The sequence below is a fragment of the Monopterus albus genome, unplaced genomic scaffold (assembly GCF_001952655.1).
Source record: "Monopterus albus unplaced genomic scaffold, M_albus_1.0 scaffold154.1, whole genome shotgun sequence".
In the NCBI taxonomy this organism is placed as follows: domain Eukaryota; kingdom Metazoa; phylum Chordata; class Actinopteri; order Synbranchiformes; family Synbranchidae; genus Monopterus; species Monopterus albus.
In genome coordinates, this window is record NW_018128034.1 from 439,507 (window position 1) to 467,327 (window position 27,821).

At 38.8% G+C, this 27,821-nt stretch overlaps 1 protein-coding gene across 1 annotated transcript in view; it reads right to left on the reverse strand.

Moving 5' to 3' along the window:
* Window positions 1–27,821, reverse strand: part of col22a1 (collagen, type XXII, alpha 1) — a gene marked incomplete at its 5' end in the record, with an annotated part of 62,803 nt that overhangs the window by 30,454 nt on the left and 4,528 nt on the right. The window contains 31 exons of the mRNA XM_020614950.1: window positions 2,648–2,752; window positions 3,362–3,415; window positions 3,584–3,637; window positions 3,723–3,776; window positions 3,882–3,935; window positions 4,559–4,612; window positions 4,815–4,847; window positions 4,993–5,034; window positions 5,213–5,266; window positions 5,639–5,701; window positions 5,804–5,848; window positions 5,935–5,988; window positions 6,232–6,285; window positions 6,409–6,462; window positions 6,568–6,621; window positions 7,216–7,269; window positions 10,478–10,531; window positions 10,682–10,735; window positions 11,052–11,081; window positions 12,734–12,769; window positions 13,283–13,336; window positions 13,464–13,517; window positions 15,076–15,120; window positions 15,202–15,255; window positions 16,906–16,959; window positions 17,063–17,116; window positions 19,590–19,706; window positions 20,417–20,497; window positions 20,594–20,869; window positions 21,266–21,389; window positions 21,558–21,669. Coding sequence (XP_020470606.1) covers window positions 2,648–2,752; window positions 3,362–3,415; window positions 3,584–3,637; window positions 3,723–3,776; window positions 3,882–3,935; window positions 4,559–4,612; window positions 4,815–4,847; window positions 4,993–5,034; window positions 5,213–5,266; window positions 5,639–5,701; window positions 5,804–5,848; window positions 5,935–5,988; window positions 6,232–6,285; window positions 6,409–6,462; window positions 6,568–6,621; window positions 7,216–7,269; window positions 10,478–10,531; window positions 10,682–10,735; window positions 11,052–11,081; window positions 12,734–12,769; window positions 13,283–13,336; window positions 13,464–13,517; window positions 15,076–15,120; window positions 15,202–15,255; window positions 16,906–16,959; window positions 17,063–17,116; window positions 19,590–19,706; window positions 20,417–20,497; window positions 20,594–20,869; window positions 21,266–21,389; window positions 21,558–21,669 — 2,081 coding nt within the window. The remainder of the gene's footprint in view (window positions 1–2,647; window positions 2,753–3,361; window positions 3,416–3,583; window positions 3,638–3,722; window positions 3,777–3,881; window positions 3,936–4,558; window positions 4,613–4,814; window positions 4,848–4,992; window positions 5,035–5,212; window positions 5,267–5,638; window positions 5,702–5,803; window positions 5,849–5,934; window positions 5,989–6,231; window positions 6,286–6,408; window positions 6,463–6,567; window positions 6,622–7,215; window positions 7,270–10,477; window positions 10,532–10,681; window positions 10,736–11,051; window positions 11,082–12,733; window positions 12,770–13,282; window positions 13,337–13,463; window positions 13,518–15,075; window positions 15,121–15,201; window positions 15,256–16,905; window positions 16,960–17,062; window positions 17,117–19,589; window positions 19,707–20,416; window positions 20,498–20,593; window positions 20,870–21,265; window positions 21,390–21,557; window positions 21,670–27,821) is intronic.

The following is a 27,821-nucleotide window of genomic DNA, read 5'->3' on the forward strand; positions in this document are numbered from 1 at the left end:
GTCAAATTATGGAATAATTTAACTGTGGACATGAAAAATAGTACTAGAATTGAGGAGTTTAAACATAAATATAAATGTATGTGTTATACAAGATATATGCAAGAATAAGATTATTCGAGAAGGCATTAAGGAAATACTCTGTTTATTAATGTAGAGATACTGCTTGCAGCCAATGATGCATTAATTTTTGTATAATATGATGTCATGGGGTAGGACTGGATAAGTCTGACTTCTTCCTACTCCATTCAAACATGTAATATGTGTAAGCAAACTGATTTTGGATTAGCATTGGTTGGATATGTGCAATTATGTGTGTTGTTGCCATTTGTTCATTTGTTCTGTTCTGCATGTTTGAAAGAATAAAATCAATCAATCAATCAATCAATCAATCAAATCTATTGTAACTTTGAGTAGAGACACAAAAGGCTCCAAAGACACCAAATAATGAAAAAAACATGCACAAACTAATGCATATAATTTTTGTTTTTGACAGAAAACTGCAGCAATAAAAATGTGGTGGTGTAAAAATCATGCTTTCATATTAAATAAAATGTTCTTCTTCTATGTTGGAACGATCTAATAGACAACATACTGTCAGACAGGGTGGAATCATCTATTTTGTTAAACTTTGACTACTACTGTACATGAGCCACCGTGCAATTCCAGAGTCAGGTGTGCAGCTTGAATTGTTACTCTCAAGCACAGATCAGACATGGGATGTTTTTCTCTTTTCTTCTTCATCAAACTTGTATGGTCTTGATCCCCAGCTGACACGGACTCAAATGACATCACTGCTTTTATAATGATAATAGTAAGGTCTAGACCTTACTTTGTAAAGTGTCCTGAGATGACTTTTGTTGTGATTTGGCGCTATACAAATAAAGCTGAATTGAATTGAATAGAATTTTTTTTTTCACATATGCACTGGTAATCCCCAAGACCTATCAATGAACTTTCATGTGTTGAGTTGGTGGAGTTTCCCTTTAAGGAAAATAAAGGGAAAAATTGGATGTAAATTTAACTGTTCACTTAAATATTTTGTTAGGCTGTAGCTGATGGGTCGTAACCTCCTGTAAAATTTCTCTTTATGAAATTATTGATATTATACATTAATAATATATGCGGATTTAGTGAAAGTGGTTTTGTTTGCTGATGACACTACCATATGGGCATCGGGTGAAAACCTACAGCAACTCACTGGACGGGTTTCACAGGAACTTGAGAAGATAAAGAAATTGTGTGATAGTAACATACTATCTCTGAATATGGATAAAACTAAATTTATGGTATTTGGGAATCGTAGACTTGATAACGAACTGCAAGTGAAAATTGGGGGAGCTAATATAGAACGAGTATATGAAATTAAATTTCTAGGTGTCATAGTTGATGACAAATTCTCCTGGAAATCTCATATCAGATATGTTCAGCACAAAATAGCAAAAAATATATCGATATTGGCAAGGGTCAGATATATTTTGGACAGGAAAGCACTACGCATTTTGTATTCTTCATTGATTTTACCATACCTAGAGTATGGCGTTGAAAACTGGGGAAATACATACAAAAGCTCACTTCAACCATTGTATATATTACAAAAAAGAGCGATAAGAATTGTGCATAAGATGGGGTATAGGGATCACACCAATGCAGCTGTCATACAGTCTAAATTGTTAAAATTTTTTGATTTAGTGGGATATAAGACTGCAGTGTTTATGTATAAAGCCAGGAACAATGTATTACCTGGTGGAATTCAAAAACTATTTAATGAAAGGGAAGGGGGATACAATTTAAGAGGTCAGTTAAATTTAAAAATTCATGCTATACGTACAACCAAAAAAAGATTTTGTATTTCCATAAGTGGGGTAAAACTATGGAATAATTTAAGTGTGGACATAAAAAATAGTAATAGAATTGACGAGTTTAAACATAAATATAAAGGTATGTGTCAATCAAGATATATGCAAGAACAGGCTCAATGATTAATTAGATGGAACATTGTGGGTGTGGTGTATGAATGTTAACACTTTGTAATAATTCTTTAGTATATTACTTGTGTGGTGTAGAAGATAATTATTTAAGAATGTAATTATGTAAGAATGTTAACACTCTGTTATAATTTTTTTAGTATATTACTTGTGTGGTGTAGAAGATAATTATTTATGTAGAGATACTGCTTGCAAACCAATGATGGTAAGATGATGTCATGGGGTAGGACTGGATAAGTCTGACTTCTTCCTACTCCATTCAAGCATGTACTAGGTATAAGCAAATTGATATTGGATTAGCATTTGTTGGATATGTGTAAAATTATGTGTTGACATATCAACTGTCTTTACATGCTTGAAAGAATAAATCAAATCAAATCAGTTAGAAATCTGGTTTACTGTATACATCCAGGTCTTGTTTAAAAAAGTTAATGTAATTTCATAGCGGTGATTCAGAACAGACAAATAATTACCATTTAAACTAAAAATGTACCTATTTTCAATAAGTCAATTTCAATTTGTTTGCTGTTCCCTTTAAATCCTCTAATTACATGTACTGTAATCTATATATACATAAGAAACTGCAGCTGAACATTCATTCTGCAAATCCACAGTACAAATGAGGTATATTCAAGTGTGACAGAAAAAGCAGTGTGCCCTACATTTTTTCCGTCTTTCCCTTTCCCTGGTGGTCCAGGGGGTCCAGTCAAACCAGGCTCTCCGGGTGGGCCCGTAGGACCAGCTTGTCCTGGTTTACCTGGTTCACCCTAAATAAATGTTACAATAAAGACATAACATTATTGACTGTCAAAGCTAAAACAGATACATTAACCTGATGTTTCAGAAACTCTAAAATGAAACCTTTGTAACTTTTTGTGGCCAATTTAAGCTGAATTAAAATACGATTGTATGTGTAATGTTTGTGTGGTGATTGGAGTGCCTTCTACCACTGGGTCATACCCATTGAGAATAGATGTGAGCCATGTCCTTTGAATTGGTAAACTAGTTATTCTGAATAGTGACTTACAGAAACATGGTGGGAACACACAATTTTGCAAATGTCACTGCTGTAACTAGTGGAAATGCCACAGAAAAACACAAAAACAGAAAACAAAAACAGTGAAAAAGCCATGAGAAACAGAAGGTGTTCTGAATTGCTTTTGTGAAATCCCTGCATGTAGCTGCTGCTGCAGGATTGAAATGAATTCAAAGACTCCTCTGCAGAAACAATAAAGGAGGGCATACAAGGTCAAAATTTTTGTCTCTGCAGTATTTCCAATTTGCATTGCCAAAACCATTGTGAACATGCAGTAGTCTGAATACAAAAAAGACATCTAACCAAATATTCCCATGGCTTTTAAATACAGGTCACTGACCTTGTCTCCCGTCTGTCCAGCTGGACCAGGAGGCCCAATAATCCCTGGTATCCCCTAGAAGACACAAACCTCCTGAGTTCCATACTGAAGTGATTCATTATCAAAACCTGTTGTTTGTTTCACAGCTGACACCATGTTTTCCCAGTAAAGACTCATGTGAAATGCATGCTGGTAGATAATTAATATCTCTTTTGATTTTTTAAAAATGTTTTAAAGACTTACCACATTCCCTGGTAATCCACGAAGACCTTGAAGTCCTGCTACACCAGGTGGACCCTGAGCAAAACACATGAGCCATTACACTAAGAACATGTTCCCTCTGGATGTGAACATGTGAATCACACTAAATCTTCCAACTCACAGGGTCTCCAGCACGTCCTGTCTCTCCTGCAAGCCCAGTGTCACCTTTTGGACCCTGGAATTTAAAAAAATGTCTTAAAATACATGTACAAAACCTAAACTTAAAGTTTTGCAACAAATGCAAATGATGACTAGAAGGTAAAGGAGTAGAGGATCTTACCAGTGGCCCAGGTGGACCCTTAAAACCCTGTTCACCAGGTAATCCTCTGGGGCCCTTCAGAGAAGGCACATCAAATAACATGTTAGTGTTACTAGTGCTGATCTACACATCAGATCAATATTTGTTTGCAAATATTCTTGTTACAATTATTTTTCTCATCAAGCCTCATGCTATAAGGTCTATTGTGTTTCCAGATGACAAAAACAAAAATTGAAGGTTGAAGATAATACCAACATAGAATTACTATCATATCCTGTGACTAAATTATTAACTGGGCATCACCTTCATATGATGAGAAAGTCAAAGATAATAAGAAAACTTTTTTTTCGCACATGTGTTAATTATGTTAATGATTTATTAATTAAACTATACAATTTACTTGTATATGCTATATATACAAACATATTCGGCATTCTATTCTGGTCAACATAAATTTGTGTACATCTACAAACGTGCAGTGGATGGAGAATCAGGTCAGTGTTTTACTGTTTCATTTCCTTAGCCAATTAAAAAATGTCCCCTGCAATCTCATTTTGTGCCAGGACTGCTTCACTGTTTCCAAATCTCTATTGACATCTAGTGGATTCTCTTGGATATTGTCTGATGCAGTTTGGTTATTGTACTGTAGATTTAGGAAAATAAAACCACAACTTCTGAAGCATAAAGAAAATCCTCACCATTTCTCCTGGTTTTCCTTGATCCCCCTTCTCTCCCTTTTCTCCAGGTTTTCCCTAGAGGCAAGAACAAACAATGAGATGAAATATATCAATAAAAATTAAGAAAAAAGAGGTGAGGGGCAGAGGAAGAACAGAAGATTTCTTTAACTTCCTTCACAAATTCAGTAAAGGCCCATGGCATAATATATACAGTACCACTGATGTATCAACTAAAGACTTAAAGAAAAAATCTTAATTTTGGTTGTTGTCTACTTACAGGTTCACCAGGCTCAGGGATGACAGTTGTCAGCTGTGAAGAAAAAAAAAGACAGCCAATAATAATTTTGCACGTCTGAAATTAGTGCTGAGTCAAACTGACTTATCCCTGACTCTTTATGCTGCAACTGTACAGGATGCTAACATACGCAGCAGAAACAGTAAAACTAGGTCCTTACATCTCCTGGAATTCCAGGCAGTCCTCTCTCTCCCACTTCACCCTGAGGCAAGAGACAAAAAGTTCACATTGTCTGTATACTTTATTACAGCTAATACTGCAGGCTGATCATTACTGAGACAGAGGAGGGCGACTTTGTAAATACTTTACTATGATAGCAAAAATTCAGCATTTCTCTTTGCACAGACCTGTAAAGCATATGAAACAGGTTCCTTAATTACCTTGTCACCCTTTTCACCTTTCGGCCCAACTGGCCCATCCTGTCCCCTTACTCCCTATGACAGATGAGAGAAAATCAAAATTTAAAACCTTTCTACAGGTCACAGACCATATTTGCACATTAATACAAGCAATAAATAGACAAAATGCCATCCGGGGGCACCCACTAACCCCTGAAGGGATGGACCAGAGGTTACCCAGCCAAATTGTTAATTTGACAAGAGTCTGTTTTACTAGAAATTATCTTTGTTGTATAATAATATAAGAGTGGCCTTAACAGAATGTCTCCCCATGCACAATTTTATACATTACACAGTTCAATACTAAATTAGTAACATGGGACAGTCTTGTAAAATCTTTATAGTTGTGAAGGAACATGCTCCTAGTGATGCTTGTTAAAACATTTTGACAAGCACAGTCAGCCCTACCGGAACGCCCCTGTCTCCGCTTGTACCATCAGCACCTGGTCGTCCAGGGGAACCAGCCTCTCCCTGAAGACAATACATACATGTAACATGATAAAATATGTTTTTCTTGTGTCAAAAAAAAAAAAAAACAACTCAACTAAAAGCGAATTCAACAACTTTACTCACTCGTTCCCCTGGAGGCCCCCTTGGTCCAGGAGGACCTTCATCACCCTTGGGAGAAGACACATGGCCATTAAAATGTCAGGTTTGTATATGGAAAATACACATGTAATTTAAAAATGCCGTATTCACAATACCTTAGGTCCAGGCTTGCCAGGAAAACCATCTGATCCACGTGTTCCCTTAGGCCCCTCCAGTGAAACAAGATTACATTTTAGATGTCATACTTTCACAAACCTGTATCGCGCCATAAATCAGTTTAGCCAACACAATAAATTTACATACTTCAAATGAAAAGGTTTCAAATAGTAATACAGAGCTAGTTTTTATAGGTAATTCCCTGGCATTTTCTCATTCTAATGTTGACTGACAAAGCACTGGGAGAATGGATGGCACTAAAACAAAAGTTATTCTAGAGGTTATAGCCTACTAACCATAGCACCGTCATTTCCAGGAAGACCATCCAGGCCATCTTTACCAGGAAGACCCTTTGAACATGAGTGACAAAGGGTTGACATGTTCAGAAAAACTACCACAGATGGAACACCTATGACTTAAAGTATCATTAACATCAAATGATGTTTTCATTGGAGAATGAAAGGCCAACTCACAGGCTTTCCAACCTCTCCAGGTTTGCCTGAAAATCCAATTTCACCAGGTAGACCCTTCATAAAGAAAGGTGAGTTATTAATATATTCATTCTGTATCAGACATTAATTCATTGTCAAAGCAAATAGTTATATTTCATATTTTGTTTTCTGGTCACTTACAGGAGGTCCAGGGCGTCCTTGGATTCCTGGTGGGCCAGGTGGACCCTGAGGACCCTGCAAAACAAATGAACAAACAAAAAGGTCAGGGAAAATCACATAATATACAGTAGGTTTTGAAGGTTTTTTTTTTATTAAAACTACAGAAAAATGTACCACTAAACAGTATATTTTCTGGTCTAATATGATGAACACAAATATTCTGATTTTCCCCCAATGTTTTGTTTATGCGAACTTTCAAAAAACACAGTGTGCGTCAATACCAGAAGCGGCCACTAGAGGAAAGTGTTGCATCACTGCTACCTGCTCATTCAACCTTGGATACCACTTAGAGTCAGGTGTATTTCTATATTGCTCCAGGGATCAATTTGTAAAATTAATTGACATAACCTGTTGGTTTTACTCTGGTGTGTTTATTTTCCCTCTATTAAAACACACAATGAAGATACCTTTGAGAGAGAAGTCATTATGCGCTTTGTGGGTCACATCAAATATTGAGCAGCCCACACAATAAAAATACCAAATTAATCCTCCTCATTTCTCCTTGAGAGGTCAGTGAGGTACAAGAATACCACTGGCATGAGCTGAACATAAACAAGCATTCACCGTGTGTGTGCATTCTGCATGTTATGAAATCGTAATTGTTCTTACACTGGGTCCAGGAAGGCCATCCACTCCAGGCAATCCACTTTCACCCTTCTTTCCCTGAAATACAGTTAAAAACAATAGTATTTTCAGGGCTGAAACTGCTACTGGGGTCATGTTCTCTGTATTTTTTCTTGGAATTTGAATGGTTCAGCACTATTTTCAGGGACAGTTCTAGTATCTAAAGTCAGCATTATTCATATAAGATTTCTCCAGGCGAAATTGTCAGAGTGGCTGTGAAATAACATTTAGATATTCAATCTGAGAAATAAATTGTTAATGCTTTATTGTACAGGTCTATAATTGAGTAATAGTGTATTCTCCACCACAGAAAAACACACTAACATACTTTAATCAAAGAAAAAGAGGGAACTCTATCAGGTAAAACTAGCCATCTAGCCTTAACTAGTACTAAAACAACATTTTTTCCCTAGCTGCAGCTGAAAAATATTCATTTTTAAGAGTAGAAATCTTGGTAATTGATTTTTTTATTCCACATTACTAAATGAAGCAGCTTCTAAATCCAGTTTCAGAGGAGCAGAAAACTAGCAAAGCTTTTACAAATAACATCTCTAGCCATCTTAAAATAGTAGCTTTAACTTCCATCTCAGATTTTGGCTCTTGTAGAATTCATGTGATTTACTCTGGTGAAGTGTTATTTAAACCACATATTTAAATGTGTTTATTTTATTTTCAATACTGTATATAAATTATTAGTAAACTGACAGTAACAGATTTAATCTCTATGACTCCAAACAGCCAAAATAAAGTTTATTTCATCAAACTAGGTCAAATGGACAAGAAATCTGAAGGAATACATGTTTGATTCCCAAAAGCCTGTGGCATTTTCAGAGGACAGGAAAATCCTGCCTGTGCCACCCACCCTGATTCCAGGTCAGGCTGCCCTCAGCTGTCATATCATGAAGGTGAATAGACAGGCCTCAGCAGCAGTGACACAGAAGACAGCTGAGAGCTCTGCTGCAGTGGAGGTGAGAGTGCCTCAGTCTATACCAACTCAGTGATACAGCCAATTCTATCAACACTAGCAGCATGGAGGCCACCCTGTTATCACAAACCTCAGCCTCCCTCCACCCCCACACTCTTTTTCCCTATGCATCTTCTGCTGAGATACAGTATAACAACCCCAAACCTGAAGAAAATGCAGTAGGTCTGGTTTTATTTTTCTTTGAGTATTCTTTGGGAAAGCATCCCGTGGGGCTGTAAAATGCTAAAATCCTCCAATAATATTGTAGAATAAGAATAAACCTGCACAATGGGAGGTTTTCTAGATCCTGGGGAATCTGAACTTAATGTGATTCATGTTAATAAGTTATAAACTGTTTTTATCTCAGAAAAACCTGTCTGGCTAAGGACAAAGTGCTTTCTGGTGGAAAAGTCTTTCTTTTGTGGCCAGAGGAAATTTGGCTTAACTCTGCTGTCCAACTGAGCAAATGCTGGTTCCAATAGATTTCTGATGAGAAGTTAATTGATCCCAGTAGAGAAGGTGAAGAGAGGTCACAATTTTTGTTAATGCTTTGGAAGAACAAATTATGTAGAACCACTGTGCCTGCTTTTAATTATGTTACCGCTGTGTGATGGGGCCAGTGTGGAGAGTGACAGAGGGAAAAGAATATGAGAGACAAAGGACAATTTTTATAAACAACTCTATAAGCACTGATAGCAGCTACTGGATCAGGTCTCATTAGCATGAAAAACAATTAGCAGTCTTCCTAATTCTAAATAATAATATGGAAATAAAGATTAAACTTTAGATTACAGTTTGTTTTTTTATGAGCTGCTCTAGAGGCTAAATAATCAAACCTTGGCAGACAATTTTTCTGTATTTGTTAAGTCGAGCTAAAGCACATACTAGCTCCCAATGCACCAGGCATGAAAGTATTTCTAATGAATGTTTTTCTCATTATGGCAAAACAACATTATGTGGTTTAATTTCTTTTCTTTTTTTATTACAAAGAAATTCCCTTGTGGTACAAACTTATTTTCTACACCTATACATCACTATTGTAGCTTGTTTTGGACATGCCTTTGACACCAGAAATCAGTGTTTGCACTTTGAGTCCTGTTTATGGGTAGGTTTGGCAACAAGAGTTTGCATGTTCTCCCTGTGCGAGTTCTCTCCGGGTACTCCGGCTTCCTCCCACAGTCTAAAGACATGTATCTTAGGTTGACTGGTGACTCTAAATTGCCTGTAGGCATGAGTGTGGGTGTGTGTGGTTAGATGTCTAGATGTCAGCCCTGTGATAGACTGGTGACTTGTCCAGGGTGTATCCCACCTCTCACCCAGTATCAGATGGGACTGGCTCCAGTCCCCTGCAACCCTTTTCAGGAATAAGCGGTATAGATGATGGCTGGATGGATATTTTGTGTGTTAGATCTTTTTCCGTAACCCTTATCAAGTGTGGAGGGACATACAAAATTGTTATCAAGTTGTTAAATATGCTGTCAGTGAACATTATGCAGCTAAATTTAGGATGGTCATTCTTCAACCTTTCAAGCCTATTCATTAATAATGTTTACTTATTGGAAAAAGCATAATCCAGTTGCATCATAAATAAGACAAGATGCTGCATAAGAGAGGGGGAGGCTAATATACCTGCTATTAATATATTTCTTGCCCTGAATCAAGCTTTCCAGGCAAACCATCTTCTAAGGGTTTCTACACATTTTATATGTGCATGAGGATTGGACTAAGGATGTATGTTTAGGCTTAGGTTATATCAGGAGGTATACTGCATATGATACAGTATATGATCTTGGTTTACAGGGAGGTCTGCCTGTCCTAGAAAATGATTTGATGGTTTGATTTGCATGCAAACTGAGATGTCCCTGATGCATTGTTTCCATACCAGATATGTTCATAAGGTCATATTTCTACTTGCCATATTAGCCTAAGGCATCAATGCCAGATGCAAAAAAATAAAATAAAATCGATTACCACTTAAGACTTCCTTCCCATTCAAATACTCAGTTAGCAAACTTCCCCTTCTTTTGCCCAATTGTACAGTATATTGAAATTCAACCAGAACAGTTCTGCTTCTGTGGAATGTTTAAAAGAAAACACCAGTCTGCCAAATTAATATCTTCTGTGATCTCTGGGATGGATATGACTACAGTATTCTGAACCAAGACACAACAGAAATCTATGTGTGCCAGTATTTAACAATTACGTATGTGCCTAGTCCTAAAATGAAAATGACATATTGGAAAGACGTTTTGAGATAGTCTTCCCTCAAAATGAGGTTCTTACCCTCTGGCCGAACTCTCCAGGCTCCCCAGGTAGACCTTGTGGGCCAGGAGGACCCTGAGAAAACAATGCTCAGTCAGTTTTCATACAGCATAGCTGGTGTTTCCATGAAGTATATCTGAACAGGCGGCTTTTCCAGCAAAGGAAAATGTCAAAAGCTAAGCAGCACAAAAGAGGAAGCATGTAGCAATAAATCTTGATCCTTACAGAAGGCCCCGGAGAGCCGTCAGCCCCTGGAGGCCCAGGAGGTCCAGCATCTCCCTGAAACAGGTTGAATACATGAGTTTGTGTTATAGTGTACCCCTAAATAGACAATGTTGACACTGGCATGGTGAAACTGTTCAGATGATAAATCCTTTAAATAAATACAGTACTCTAAGTATTGTATCTGAAAACAGAACTGTTATGTTTATTTTTCACTCACATTGGCCAGTTTCCTAGTAATAGGAATAACAAGGCTAACACTGTCTTAATAAACTGCATCTCAGTTTAGTTTTTGTAATGTTTGGTAGTAATTAAATGACAATTAATTGAGGCAGAATAAATCTCTAGTGGACTGTTAAGACATTTTACTCACCTTCTCGCCTCGTAAGCCCTCTTTTTGAACCTGAAATTAAAACACAGTATAAACCATTACATTAAGTAAGAATAGTGATTTTGACGTGCTAAAATGTCATAAATCTATCTAGGAGAAAGTTTAGGAAGAGCTTTAAAAGTATCAATAAACTTCTAAATCAGCTATAAAACAAACTGGGAGCCAGTATAATGAAGCTCAGATGGTAGTGATGTGGTCACGCCTCTTGATCATGGTTCAAAGCCTGGCAGCTGAGTTCTGTACAGTCTGCAGTCATTCAATAAATTTTAATCCAAGGGCAGAGAGACACTAAGATGACGGTTGGCTGATGGTTGGCTGTCGGTTGGCTATGTCGGCCGCTGTCGGTGAGCATCTGTTGGGGCTATAGTCAGTCTCTGTTGGTGGTTTGTTTGCCGATTTGACATGTTGAATTGGCGTCAGCAGTCAGACCTTGTTAGTGAGAGAGACAGACTGCTCTGATTGGCTGTTGAGCTTAGCGAATCAATGCACAAGAAGAGAATGGTACAGGGAAGCCCGTTAAGCCTGTTCCCATAGTATCCTTGATTTCACCAATTTATTATGATTTCTCCTTGTTTTTCACCTCCACAACCTCCTTTCTTCTTCCACAACCAAAAGACCAAGGGCAGAGAACGTCCGTGTCATTTGCAGCTTCTTAACTGACATATTCTTGATTAGAAGCAGCTATGAACAGCAGCTGTGTTGAGGAAGAGGTGTTTTCCTTATAGCTTATACTTATGCATTCTAGTACTTCTTCTTCCCCTTTCTGAATGGCAAATACAGATACTGCCACCTGCTGATAGGGGGAGTTATTTCTGTCTGGATGTTGGCTGCAGCATGTATGGTGTCTTCATTCACGTTTCCAGCCCAGTAGTTTCCATTGTGTTCTGGTTAGCCATGCTACTAATGTAGCTTACTCTATGTTAACGCAAATTTCTTCCATCAGTGTGTCTGCATTGATAGATAAAAAAAACACTGTTTAACATCCAGTACTAAAGAAAATGCATGGCGTCATTATGGTGTGTTAACTGTGGCCCAGATTCGAGAGTGAACAGCACTGAATGCTCATGCTAACAAGGTAAACATCCACACTCTGATCATTCCCCCTAACACGATTGGTCAATGCAGCTCCTTTGCCAGATGAGGTCACCTTCTGGTGTGGGGAAAGTTGAACCAGATTAAACTTTTCTGCTGTATGAGGCTGCGTTGTTTTGCCAGAGCCCTTTGTGGTTCTAGTGCTGGCTGCAGTGAATGCAAGAAATGAATGGAGAGGGCTGAGTTTTTTCACATTTTTGAAACTCAGTCTGAACATGGGCTAAGAGAAGTAAAATCATTGTCGATTTTCTTGTGCTAAACTGGTGTGAAACAAGGCGAGGGGTGAGACAACTGGTAATCCTTATCTCACAGTGTCACAAATTATATTTCAGTGATTTTGTTTAATCTGTCAGGAGTGTGTACTTTCAGTTGGAAAGGTCAGATCGGTGAGGTAACTAGGTAAAACCCGATTTGTTGGTAATAATCACAATAATTGTAACCAACTGTAGTTTAAATGCACAACAGGACTATTTATTTGTTTATACTCTGTCACGCCGCTCTTCATCACTAAACTAGCCTCTAATTTGTAAAAATATAAATCTTACATCCCTTTGATGTATTTCGATACTCACCACATCCCCAGGTAATCCAGGAAGGCCTCTTTCCCCCTATGACACAGTTCAAACAACAAGGATGGAAACCCCATCATTAGAATAAAGAGGCTTACAGAGTAAAACCCCTCAGGCAATATGGTAATGATACAGCAATGACTGTAATTTATGGGATGATGCACGTTCAAGTGTGTGCCCAAAAGAAAGTGAAACCGGTGGGTAAAGTACCACAACAATTCTTTATGCATATGTGTGTATCCATGTTCACGCATATGGGTGTGTGTACAGCTGGAAAAATCATCAAAGACGGTAATTACAGACACACCAATGAACTCGGCATTTTATTTTCGCAGACAAATGAGTGGGCTGACTTTGATGGTGCACAGAGGAGACTGAGGAATGTCTGGAGAGTGCAGACAGTGGCCTGGGAAACTGATGATAGCTTTTTTGAAATTATTCATACGCTATCAGCACAGTTTAACTTCATACTTAAGGCAATATCCTCTTTGAGTTCTTTCTAATCAAGTGAGCAGGGTGTTTTGCATACAGCACAGTTGGGGAGGAACATACCTTGTCGCCTTTAATTCCACTAGGCCCAGGTGCTCCAACAAGTCCTCTCAATCCCTAATCAGTTTTGGAGAGAAGCTTTATTAATGCAGAGGTGACTCACTAAAGCCACCACAGACATTTATTATCTGTGGTTACACAAACAGTTGTGACTGCAGCAGCTTAACAGAAGATCACAACTTACATCTTTCCCAGGAACACCAGGCTTTCCAGGAAACCCACCCAAACCTGCCTCACCCTAAAATGGAAACAAGTGTACAAGAAAACATGTTATGCATTTCTGATATAGAGAGCAGTAGTCAAGTGTTCATCCAAATGTATCATAAATTTTAATGCTTCACGTGTCAGGATTTATTCACCAAGCCTGTTTCCATTACAAAATGTTGCTTTTATTTCTTTTTTTCACAATATTTGACATTTTTTCACATGTCCAGCATTTCAACTCAGTGTTTTTATGCACAATTAAAAATGTGCAGAAAAGCAGGTGGATGACTGTGCACTTAATAAAAGGTTTATATATAAACCCAAACTCTGCTGCAGTATATAAAGACATTTTGGGACTGGATCACCACAGTTGTTAACAGTTCATTTTGTGGTGGACATTAATACCTCTGCCAAATTCTATCTAATAGTTTCACTCAAATCCACAAAGGGGGACCTCATGAGGCCACTAGGGGAAAAGTCAGGGGATCACAAAGTTATTTGGACTCATCCTCTGGGTGCCATGGATAGCTGTACCCAAATTTCATGGCAATCTGTGCCACTGACATATTTTATTCTGAACCAAAGAAGTGGACCAACAAACCAACATCCCTAGAGCCATATCAGTAGTGTGGCTAATTAAAAACAGATTTTTTTTTCAACTAGAAGACAGGACAGTAAAGCCTAAACAACATCCTTTTCTATTAGCAAACATTGCCCTGATTCAGCCCCAAGTGCCTTCTCTAAATCATCTATCCACTTTATCATTTTACTGAGGCAACTGCTTTTCCACTTTTCAACTATAGGAAATTGCTTACTGAGTGACTAACTGGCTGACAGACAGCCCTAACCCTGGCTTTGGCGTGTTTGAATTTTGCTATACTGTAGTACGTCCTCATGCCATATGGCAAAGTGATTCATGGACTGTGTTTACTGCTTTATATTAACCACTTTTTTAAAAGTGGTTAACATCTTAGCACGATGCAAAAGTAATTCTTACAGTTGTTTCTTTTATCTCCCTGTCATGGTTAATTGATTTGTTGTTTGTACTTACATTGAAATCCTTATTACAAACATCTTGACTGCAGATGGAAGTCATTCTTGATGCTCTAGATAACCTCTCGCTGATTTAATTGCAGCCTGAACTGTCTGGTGCCATCATTGCGATGGCAACAGCAGAAAGGTGTCTGCAGCTCAGAGAAAACTTTAGCACTCAACAAAGCTTCAATGAGGCTGAATGAGCTGCGTTATAGCCAAACGCCCCCATAGGCAGGAAGTGTGGAGAGTGAATCAACTAAGCCACATTTGCTTGCACAAGTACGCCCCTCATGCCTCAGCTCTGGTGAGAGGAACGGTCTCTCTCCCTCTATCTCAGAGGTTATCTCTATGTTCAGTAGTTGCAGTTCTGTACTAACATCAGCCTTTGAACATTATAGTTCAAATCCCAGGACATGCTGTGAAAGCATGGACAGGGAGAGTAAATGAGTCTCTCAGCGACTACTGTATTATTGTGATCACAAGTCATTAACAAAAGAAGCACAGTGATCTGTTATTAATGTTATTTTTTCCTATTGCCAAGGAACAGTGTTACTTACCCTTGCTCCTGGTGTTCCTTTTTCACCTTTGATACCAGATTCACCCTATGGCAAAACAAACCATAACAATTCAATATGAGATTCTAGATGATCACTTAAACTGAAGCATGATCGGATTTTACTCACAGTGACACCTCTCAGTCCTGGGGCACCAGGATGTCCTGTGTCCCCTTGAATTCCCTATGCAATATAAATTGAATAGTATTATATTAGTAGAAGTTATTGACTTGGGATTTGTAAAAGTTTCAGTGCTGTTGATTCAGCAATGTACTGTAGGCAAGCTGGGGACTGCTGAGTCGGAGCTGAACTAATGGAAGACACCTTACACCTAAGAAATATGGCCCCCTTCCAAAAAAACAAAAACAAAAACAGCAGCTGTCAGTGACAAGACCTGCATGGAAAAATATTGAAACTCTATAACCTCACTGTGTCTTCTTATAAGTCATTGTCCCTCATATGTCCCTTTTTATAAGGTATTTTTCTAAATCTATACAGTATCTAAATGACACACCACTTTGTTCTGCTTTACTACAGGAACCGCTATTGGCCTGTTAAGTTTTTACACAGTGAAACTCTACAGTAGTAAATTTACAGGTGTAGACAATTGAAATAATAAGGTCTTGAACTGCATTTAGCTCATTGTCATATTGTCTTGGCTTAATGTAGCACTTGTTAATGTTAATGTTATTACTGCTTTTGCTGCTGTGATATTACTGTTACAAAATAGGGCAGGCAAACAACCTGCTCCAAAAGATGCTTTATCATGCCTTTTCGTCCACTTCCCACTCTTCCACATTGTAAATTGTTAAATATATATTTAATCCATTTGCATTTAATGATCTCTACCAACTCCTGAGGAAGGTGTGTTTCTTTATCTGCCAACCAGCTAGCTGGTCTGTCACTAGCTAATGTTAGTTGCCAACTTTGTCTAGCAAGGTAGTTAGCATTACAGCAAATAAAGGAAACTGGGTTTTTTTTGGGGGGGGGGGTCACTGAAAATGGAGTTAGTGAGAGAAAACAACAGTAAATGTGCTGTAAAAACAAAACAAAGAGCTGAACGAAGCTTTAAAAAGTAATCTCAGTCTTTAACAGGTTTTACACAGGCATAAAATGTAGTGGAGCTTTTCCAACACCACATCTGACAAAACATTTTTGTCACTGCATGAAGATTATTAGCCTGAATTTCTGCAAAACATGCCAACAATAGTCAAGCACCTGTCATGATGATGAACAAAGCTGCTACCTCCTTACACACCTTGTTCAGTTGAAGTTTTGTGTTAGGCTAATTTCACATCAAATAGTAATGGTAATACTACAGTATATCCCATGTCAAAGCTGTGGTTGGGGTGTGAACTCTAGTCTAACCCCACTCTACCCTCTCTGGTCTACCCTCTCTGCCATGACATGAGCATTTCCCTGATTTACTATTAACTGTGTTTGTTCAAAAGGGGGCAGTCATTCCCACCAGTCATGGGTCAGGCAGTGTGTCACATTCCATTTGCCAAACCTGAGCCTGCCATCACCCTTCCCTCTTCATCCTCCTGCCTCTTTCACCAGCTGCTGCTTCAGCCAAGAGAATGTCAACCTGTGACCTCCTCTTTTCACAGGAAATCAATAGCAGGCCAAGAGGTAATTGTCCAGAAAAAACTATGTACACCCACATAACAGAAAAAATTGTGACCGTGATCAGTACCAAAGCAGAATGAATAAAAAATGTATATTTAACTTTTAATCCTGCAACAAAATTGCTTTAAAACAATACAAAATGAGCTAAATACATGTGTGCTGGCTTGTGAATAGATTCAAAATTGGAAGACTGCATTCACCCACCTTTGGTCCAACTGGACCTGGCAGCCCTGGTTCACCAGCTAGTCCTGCTGCCCCCTGTTTAAGAAGATGCATACCAATAAAAACACACACACACGAACATTTTCTAAATGTCTCAATCGCACACTTCATACTGTAATATAAAAAAGGTATTTCTTACTTTGTCTCCTTTATCCCCAGATAAGCCATCAATACCTGGCACACCACCAACTCCCTGTCAGATGAAGGGAAATGTGTAATTAATACCGGTATGTGAACTGTTAAGTTTAAAGATATAAAGAAACACATCCTCCAAATGTCCAGGTTCACCACTGCCACACCTTCTCTCCTTTTTGTCCAGGAGCACCTGGCATCCCTATGCTGCCTCTATCACCCTGTAAACAGAAGGCATTTCTTTACTTTCACTGTTTTGCAATACACACACATGCATGATGGACGGCGCTGCAGGCAACGATGGCGTGCTGTCAGAAAATCAACCCGGTAAGTATCGTAGAACATGGTTTAGTACATGATGGCTGGAGGATTAATGTAGGACAAAGTACAAATGATAGAGTTTAATTATTGGATTTGAGTAATCAAACAATGAAAAATAACACATTTGGACAAAAGACAGAAGATTACACATTTGGACAAAAGACAGAACATAAAACGACACAAAAACGGCACATTCATTCAAAATAGAAGATACTGTAATCACATACAAACTTTTGAGTAAAGGTTTGGGAGCCAGGATATGTGAACACCTGTCCACAACCTCACCAAAGACCCACTATGGTCTGGTCACATATCCAGCCAAACACTCAAGGAACAATGGCTTTCCATTGTCTTCAGTGTTGCTCTTTAGTGTTGCTTTGTGTTTGTTTGCATACTGATGTTATTTCATGTGCCAAGGAATCTTTTGGAATTTGAAAGTTGCTTCAAGTGACACGTAATGTCTCTTAAATTACACAGTACCATGAGGTCTTGCCTTCCACAAGACTTCCTTCTGCTTCATAAACCACTTTACGAGTCACAGAAGGTCGCCCCTTAATTATTTTAGCAGCTTATACCATTTGAACGCATGTCATTTCTTTTTTCACAGAGATGAGAAGGACCCCAGTAATGAAAAAGATGTTATCTATAGCAACACTGCTACATGGACAATTGGCTTTTCTATTCAGTTAAAGATGCACTTAGAAGCAATCAAAGTGGGATTAATTCACTTTCACCCCATGTAACCAACATAGCTATTTTTAACAACAGCTTGAAGTTGGCTTACATCATATTTTTGCAGTGGTTTTGAAGAGTTTACAACAACAAATTGCAGCCTTTGTTGAGTGAATGTGAAGACAGATGTACATGCCAAAAGAAAGAAAGAAAAAAGCAGCAGGGATGCTGTGCGTTAGACTTGGATTTACTGCAGTTTTATCAAACCGGCAAAGTTTCCAGGAGCAAGAACTATAACACAACAATACATTTATCATGAAATGAGTTCTGCTGTTGGTCTGACTGCATTATGGATGTTTAAAAAAAGAAAGTTCCCTGACCTTTTTCAGAGCGGGAAAAGAGGTTGTATTTCTGTACACCTCCAAAATACTTTAAAGATCCATTCTCAGAATATCACTACCAGAATAGATAACACAAGTGAAAACACTGTGCCTCCTCTCTCTGACCTCTTGTGGCGATTTTAAGTGTCCCTCTCAGGGCAGCTTAAATGATTCATGCTCCGGATTTTGTTTCAAGGAATAAATTATACTCTGAGACTCCCAGCTGGCACTGCCAGGCAGCGCTGAGGCTGTGATTTGAACAGACTGGGTGGGCGTCTGCGTAGGCCAGCCCTCACTGTTACATATTTTCTGTGGTAACCTGTCCTGTAATTCTGACAATAACAGCTACATGAGAATTTTCCTAGCCACTCCCTTTTCTGCAAAGAGGTAACTGTGTCATATGATGCATATAAAAAAATAAGAGAAGAAAAGAACAAAAGATATGGGATTATTTTGTGTAAGATTTACATGCATAAAATATATGCTTAGAGAGAAACATGTATATAGGGTGACCATGATGCTCATGTGGCATCAAGAAGAGAAGGTTTACTTACCTTCTCACCTCTGTCACCTTTGACAGAGATTATTTTGCCCTGCAAATAATTAATCAATAAGGATTAATTATTATCGAGGCAGGAAAAAAAGCAGAATAGTTGGAAAGCATGCAATCTAAAATAAATTGCGTCTGACAATATATAGGCCAAAAATATTTGAAACTATGAGCACAACACTAAACGTGATAAACTAAAACTCAGTCAATTAACTATTATGACTTGTTTAAAACAAAAACTACATGTGTAAATGTGCACACTTTAAGTTTTCATACAGTTTCTCCTTTTTCCCCTTTGATGCCAGGCAGTCCGATGGCACCCTGAGGGCCAGTGTCACCCTGAAAAGGTAGGCATGTTGACACAATATAAAAACAGAACAACTAACTTTGGAACATAAGGAAACTGTATCTATTGTCACACACAAACGAGTGCTTAAAGGCAAGGCTAGATGACCTTTTCACCCTTGGGACCTGCAACACCAGGTGCACCGATCGCTCCCTGTGAGAAACAAAAATGCAGACATCTGTCGAAAACGCTCAAAGAAAGGATCCCCACTCATCCATAGAAATAACCAGCAGGATTAAAGTCTGGTAAAATCAGGTGGCTTTACCGTCTCTCCAGCAGGGCAGGAGCAGTTCACTTGAGGGACTCCTTGCTGCTCCACATTGGTCGGTCTTGGAGTGGGAATCTCCACAGGGGGGGCCTCTGTCACCACTTTTTTAGGGCACTGAACAGATAACATTAAGGTCAACAGCAACCATCAAATAAAAAAATAAAAAAAACATGGTAGTGTGAATGAGGTTAAACAGTAGCTGTAAGGAACTGATTGGTATTTAAAGTGTTTGCACATTTTCAGTAATGTGTATTCATTCACTCTACCATAGTTAGATAAGAAAATCAAAATCAGTGTCATGCCTGTGGATAAAGTGTGGCATAAAGAAAAAGTCCGGCTCTAGAGCCTGGAGGCAGTTAGCTTAGCATAGAAGTAAGGGGAAGCAACTATCGTGGCTCTGAAGTTAAAAATACACCGACAGTTTAAAGCAAACAAAATAACACTATCGTATTTGTTTATTTTGTTAAGAATACTTTGAAACTGTCTGATATGCTGTAACTATATCTTGGCTGGTGCAGCAACTTTCTGGACACCTATGTTCACAGTAAGGTTGCTGGCCAACCAACAGAGACTCCAGGCATGTTTTATCAAAATGCCTATGTATAGACTGGTTGTCTCAGCAGAAAAGACAAAAAAAAGATTGGCTGTATATTTTTAGTATCCTACTACAAGTAGCTTGTATAATTATTCAGATTCTTTATAATATTAGCTTAGCCAATGTTGCCAACATTGTGGAGAGAGATATGGCACGAGATCTGTGACACAGCAGCCTATAAAAAATAATTTTATTACATTTACTAAAAACTATAGCCTAAAATACTCACTGGACCATTGGGTAGATCGCAGCAGGTTTCCAGCTCTGCATGTTTGGAATCACAGTAAATCATCATCCTCTGGAGGTCAAACTGCATAGAGACAGACAGATGAACATATTAACCTCAACAAATGTACTTATATTTCTGTGCATTACAGTATTCAAACTCATGCAGGTGAAAACTGACATCAATTGGCACACTGTCATACAGCCTTTTCCCAATCACAGTCTTGCCCTGGATGTCAATGTCTTCCCTGTCTTCAATGGGCAGGGTCTGGATGTGTTTGCAGTCCAGGTACAGAGATACAGACTTGGCTTCCACACTGAGGGCAATCTTGTGCCAGTTGCGGTCAAACAGGTTTTCGAGTTGAGGGCTCTTGAACACAGCTCTGACAGCATCTTTTGTCAGCCCGACAGCGTTGTACTCCACTGCCTTGTTCTCGCCGTCTAGACGAATGGACACCTGACAAGTCAGAGGCAGGATAATGTTAATAATAGAAGCTGAAAAATACAGGCAGCCAAGTTCAAGTCAAGATAGGCTATAGAGAAGTGCAGGGAATTTAAACCTCGTTTTCTGTTAATTCAGTGTAAGACACAAAGCTTAAAAATGTTTGCTTTTTAATATAAATGTCAGGAGACAGGTTTTAAAAAATGTAACTTGAATAACATGAATTATAGAATTAAATATACTGTAGTATTACTATTGTGATTTTCCATTTGGAAACCCGGAGTCTGGACTTATAGTTTAATTGTTTGGATCATCAGTGAGCCGAGCCTCTTCCAGATTGACCTTGTATTGTAACTAGGCCAAATCTGGACCCATAAACAGTCACATTTATTACTATTTACATTTACCTACCTGTGGGATTCCATATTTGTCAAAAACCTGCCAGAGGTACCAGTCTTCACGCCTGGACGTTTTCCTGAATTTGAAAGTCGTCACAAAGGCATATTCATCTGGCAAGCCTTGAGGAAACACATCTCTGTGGAATAAAGACCCATTGTTATTTCTCACATAGTGATACACACACAGTTGCAGTTGCTCACAGTTTAGATATTCAGTACATATTATATGCATCTCATTTTCACAATATTCTAAAGAAACTATGCACTGTACTGCATTAAATGCACTACTGTGGCTGGTCACTTACTCTGTTTGCCTTACAATGGGCATGGCACCAAGTCGAACATAAGAACTTTGGCCTTCATCAACTCTGCTTCCCAGAATATCCCTCACATTGAAGTATTTCATCAGGTCAAACCCTGCAGGAACACATAAGGTAGCCTAGTTGGACTCAAGACAATGTCACACATAAATAAGCAGCGGTGCTACTGAGTCGTGAGGATGACTTATGGTTTTCTCAAATCTCTCAGGGTATGCTGAAGCTTAATCGGGCCTGTCCTTCTCACCACACCCTGCAGTCCCTCTGTTTGCATTAGTGAATCACTGGAAAATAGAGCCATTTGTTGGCCATCAAACATCTGTTTGATTTTCTGCCAGAGGAAAAAAACTAGTTGCCATCAATAGTAAGGTCTGCTTGTGAGTTTGAGAGTGCATGCACATGTGTGTACGTTGTCTTGCAGAATGTGATTTAAAGTGGTGTAACCACAGACCATATTTAGGTGGTTTAGAAAGGCTACTCCCTTGTACAACAAACAAGTGCTGTAGCTATGGCATTGCCAGCAGGATGAGAGCTTGTACAGCACTAATGCTGCCAGTTTGTCCAGCAGATCTCTCTGAAAGCTTGTGGTTGTGACTCTGATGAAAGAGCTCTTCTGAAAGCAGACTGTGCCATTAGAGAGTCAACAGGATGAGAACAGCCTCAACATATTCCTGTAAGAAAATTAACACTGGTGCACCAATCTTTAAATGAGGAAACCAAGCAGGAAACATTAGCGTGGTAATGTGAAAGTCTGGAAAAAGCTTCGTGGATACGATTAAAAATAGCAGCTAAACAGGTGGTAGACAAACAGGCTGCCTCTGTGCCATTAGCAACAGAGTGAAAAATAAGGTTTAAAACAAAAGCTTCATAATAAACTGAATAAGTGAGGGGATCAATGATCCAGTGAAGGTCACCAAGTATCCCAGACACACTATTGGCTAAGATTACACTTACTATACCACAGGGTGGAGAGTTTCTCTGTGCTGGTTTGTACACAAATAAGACATTTTAGAGGGACATTTCTTATACACTTCAATTTAATTGGATGCCACCATTTATTCACTTTCATCTTAACGGCTACCTATGCTGGTCAGTAGATGGAGCTGTATCTTCTTATTAAGCTGTTGTGTGTGTGTGTTTTTCAGCATGCCCTGTCTTGATACTTTAGTCACCTTCCACACACGCTGAACTCTGTCATCAGCATTGTTTTTGTTGCCTTGCCACATGCTGACTTTGTGACAAAACAGACTAAGCCATAAAGACCATAGTGTCAAGTAGGATAAATGGCACATGTGAAAGTGACACATTAAAGCTTTGTCTTTAAGTCTTTAAGCTTAAAACCAAAGGACAGGCTCATACTTGCACAAGCACCGAAGCCCAACACATGCAGCTAACTGAAAAAAGTGAAATCTGCTGGCATAAAAGCACTTGGCTTACTTGTGAATCACAACAGCAGTCCAGCATAAATGATGTGATAAGTAATAAAAATGTAGGGATTAAGGAAGCCTATGGAGTAAGGTTATCTGATGCTTCAGCTCTAGCATTTAAGCACTGGTGATGCTATTGTATACACAAGTAATGTTTTGCCGGTCATCAGTCTAGTTGAAGGGTTGCTCGAGGAAGCCGTGCAGCTGTGAGTTCTGCTGCCCTCGATTCTCTCTGTCACCGTGCTCGCATGGTGCACATTCGCTCACAGTGCCGTTTCTGAGGCTGTTTGAAGACTATCTCAGCACAAAGCTGTAATTTGGACTGGCAGTGGATAGCGTATAATCAACTCAAAAAGTTATTTTGAACAGTCAGAAACAACCAGTGCTGTGATCTGCAGGGAAAAACCAGATGAGTTCACTGACTGGGAAAGGCGAACGCATGCACAGCATTCTTTTGATCAGAGCAGATGGCACCACTGGTGCATTAGATAGTGAGCACAAAGCCGCAAAGACTCTGCAGCTACTTGTGTGTGATCGGTACCCTGACGGGTCAGACTAGACAGCCCACATTAAATACATGTCTGACTCAGACCACAAGTTTCTTGGCTGTCAAGTCATAATCACTGGCAAATATCTCACAGAGAGTGACATTATCTCTGTGCCAACATAGAGAGTGTCTGTTGTGCAAGTGGGAGCCTATGGATCTGCTCATGACAATAAATGCTGTTTGTCTTGTACTTCTCTGGATGTAGAGAAAGTCTTTACATGCTCAATCAAAGAATGAAACCTGTTTTACATACTTCTCTGTGTATGTCTTAAAGCTATGCTACAGTTGTAGGCTTACTGTGGTTTGGAAAAACCAGAGCACTTGTGTCATGTCAGGGAGGTTTAGACCTCAGACAGCTGTGTGATTACATTTTGGCCCAAGAGGGGCTCAGTGTAGATTTGGGGCACTATTTTCATGCCAGCACAATTTCTGCACCACCTTATTCACAGTCGTTATACAATTTTGCTTGGACGCATGTCTATTTTGCATAATGTGCATACGCTGAGGTGGGAGGAGGGAAGCAGTTGAGGCCATGTGTGTGCTGATTAGGCAGCACAGTGCAACTTTGGTGCTCGTTTTAGCTCAAAAGAACAATAGCAATAACCGCTCTGTTTTAGCATTTTGATCAGCTTGGGCAGCAGCTGTAGATAACATGGACGACACATCCACTGACTGTGGCCTCTGGTAGACCACAATCAGTTTCAACATAAACACAGTGATTACAATATGATTATATTGTATGATCTTAAAGATACTGAAATGTTTATAAGGTCACATTCAGGACCCCCGTGGATTTTGTGCACTGGATGAAGCTGTGAGTAAATTGCATTATATAATTGCTGCTGGTTACAGGACCAGACACTTTCTATCCTCCATGCACAAACACTGGTCAGTGATATTAACAGACTGCTGAGTGAATATTTATGTTCAGTACTTCTACATAAATAGTTTGATCGCTTAATTTAGGAATGAAGAACATAACTGTCAGGAGAAGAAGACACAGGGAAAGAATCTTTCCTCTCATGTTTCCATGTCCTGACATCAGTGACATCAGTCAGTCAGGTTTCCATCCTGCTCTTTAAAGGGGACAAGAGGAGCTGGTTTGATTGGACAGAACTAAAGCCAGCCCCTACTCCACCTGCTCACCATCTATTCCTCCCTATGATAATGTATTATTGTAGACATGAGTTTAGCCCTGCGCCCTCTTACAGGAAAATAGAGCCCTTGAGCTCTTATAGTAGAAATATAATCATCATTTTACTTTCTCTCACTGTGCCACCATCTAAAGTATGAAAAAAATCCTGATTCTCCCTATGTACTCCCGATGATCCTTGGACCATACTTTGGGAACTGTTATCATCATGAAATCTATTTCTAAATTTGCAATCTTCCATCAAGACAGTAACTTCTTAGTGAGCACCATTTCATTTGTAGTGCTGGTAGCTAAACATAAAAGAAACATAAATCAATGCAATGTACAATGTATTTATGGTGTATTCCACAATAACCTAGCTTTTGGCTTCAAGAAACAATTTGTCATTTAATTTTGGAGACTGGGATTTTGGACTGGACTCAGAAAAACAAACAACACAGCCCAGTTTTAATGCAGAGTGCTTCTAGCACATGTGATGACGCGGTATATCTGCCTAAGAAAACATCAGTGGGTTTCAGTGATTTATCTGACGTTTGTTCTCATTTATTTGTGGTTTAGAGAAAAAGCAAAACCACATAATTAGCACTTGCCCAGTGGTGAAAATATGATAACATGTCTCGTCAGTGAGAAGTGATGCTGTCCTCGCTGCTCAGAAGCATAGACTGCTCTACTGTCAATCACTGCTGATTGGCTGTCTTTGATTTGGACTATAAAGTCACTTCAACAAGTGGAGAGAACATAACTGTACCACTTTGTGATGTTAAATTTGAAGACTTCTTCATCTAACAGCAGCACCAAAACTAATTTTGCTTCAGTAGTGGAAAGTAACCAAGTACATTTAGAGTACTAGTAGTTCTGTTCTTCATTATAATTTTGATGAACTTGTATTTTACTTAGCATTTCCATTTCTGCTCCTTAATAAAAATAACAAAACCTTTTTATTTAACCGCATTTGTTTGACAGCTGTCTTAAAGCAATACACAAAACGTGAGCAGCAGACAAAATATTACTAATATTATTTATGTATTTATTACCAGCACCACTCAACAGTATATAAAGTATTCAAATTATGCTTACTCATGAATACCCTAATAACAAATGACCAAAATAAATAAATAAATGTATAATACTTGCGTAAATTTCAGCACTCGCTACAAGCGGCAGCAAGTTGTAATCAAATATTTTTAGACTGTGACAGCACTACTGTATTACTAGTTAAGTGCTTAAAGAAAGAGTTTCCAGTCTCTATTTAAACTAAGTGGTTGCTAGTAGGAGCTTCATATTTACTAAATTACAGCAGATTATACTGCATGTAGTTGAATAATTTATAGGGATTCACTGGAATAAAGTATTATTACATGATAATTGGTAGTAGTGCAAAAGCAAAAATGCATTTACACACAGACTAAGTCTGCCTGGGGTTTTTCTGTGTTTACATGTTGTGTCTTCATGATGTCCTCCTGGTGCATTGTTTCCTCCTACAGCTTGAAGGTATGCTGGTCAGGAGTGAATGTGCTGTTTAGTGTAGTGGGTGCCAGCCATATTATATGCTGAGGGTGTACCCTGTCTCTCATTCAGTGCATGCTGGGATATAATTAACCTCCCATAACCTAAATGATTAGTGGGTAAAAACAAAAATACTTGATCAATTGGTTAATTTGTGGATGACTGTTACTCATTATTATATTGAAATGGGGTGCAGTGTTTTAGTGACAATGAAGACTGAAACGTCGTTTTATAGACTTTTCTAGCCTAACATGAATCTGTTAAGAAACACAGACTACTTCAATAATGAGAACAATAACTGGATGCTGGCACAAAAGAGTTCATCCATCATCTTTGCCCTGACAACGGTTATCGGGTGTCAGTGTGCCAGCCAAATGTGAATCAGCATTTCTAAACACAGCTTTCACCACTGACATCTCTCTTTCCATGAAGTTCAGAGTAGCAGGAGTCCAAACAGTCATGGCTATGCATCTGTTATTTCTGTTAGTGTGATGAATGTGGGTGGGAGTGAGACATAGACAGGAACTCAGAGCCCCCAAAAGACACTCTTACAACATCCGACCTTTCTGGAGAAACGCTATTCAAGACTTCTGAGAAACCAACACAGTAGTTTGGAATGCATGAAATAAAAACAGCAAATGATGGAGGACTAGACATGTGCTTTGCTTGGTAAAAGACTAGTTTAACCACTGAATTTGAAAAAAAGATACATCTGAAGAGCAAAACTAGTTCATTTTGTCTTACCCCCTTAAATGAATAGGTCTACATTCTGGAAATACCACTAGAAATCACTTTCAGCTTTTCCCGTTTAGGGGTCACCACAGCGAATCGTCACACTGACGACTCGCATGTTGACATTTGGCATGTGTTTTATGCCGGATGCCCTTCCTGATGCAACCCCGACTCGAACCCAGGCCGCACCAGCGAGAGTGCTACGCCTTAACCACTATCCTACCAGGGATGGCTACTGTGTTCATTTTGTTTCTGAGAGATTTACATCAATCTAATACCTGAAGGGCAATTATTAAGCTACCGCCAGTGGCCATTAGCATAAGTGATAAAAGAAAAAAGATAACTTGTTGTTTCTTCCCCTACAGCTGTACAGATGATTTCCATCGTCTCATCTATCCCTTTGCAGGAAGACAAAAGTGCAAAATTTTTCTTTCACTTTAAATCCTGCATTTTGCTGTTCATTTTTAAATACAGCTGCTGCAATCTTGACAAAAATATTTTAATATCACTGTAATGGATTGCACAATTCAAGATAATTCATTTATAGCATATGGAAATGGCTTTAAGCCAATGCCTGCCTGGAACAGGAGATTAAATACATTTAAATTTCTGAAATGCAGCAACTCAGCTTTCAATATAATGTAAAGTGGGTAAAGTTGGGCACATTCATGTCTGACAGCATTTTGTTGTTCCAAATATACTGAGTGTTTAGGATGGCAGCATGAAATGGGGCAGAAAATGAGTGTGCCAGAACTACAAAATTAAGTCATGAATAAAACCAGTTTAGTTTCTAATCAGATGGAAATGAAGGAACATTGAATGCAATAATATATATAAAAGCTAAACCTGGGAGTGTAGGAAATGGCTTAAAAAATAAAGAGCTGAAG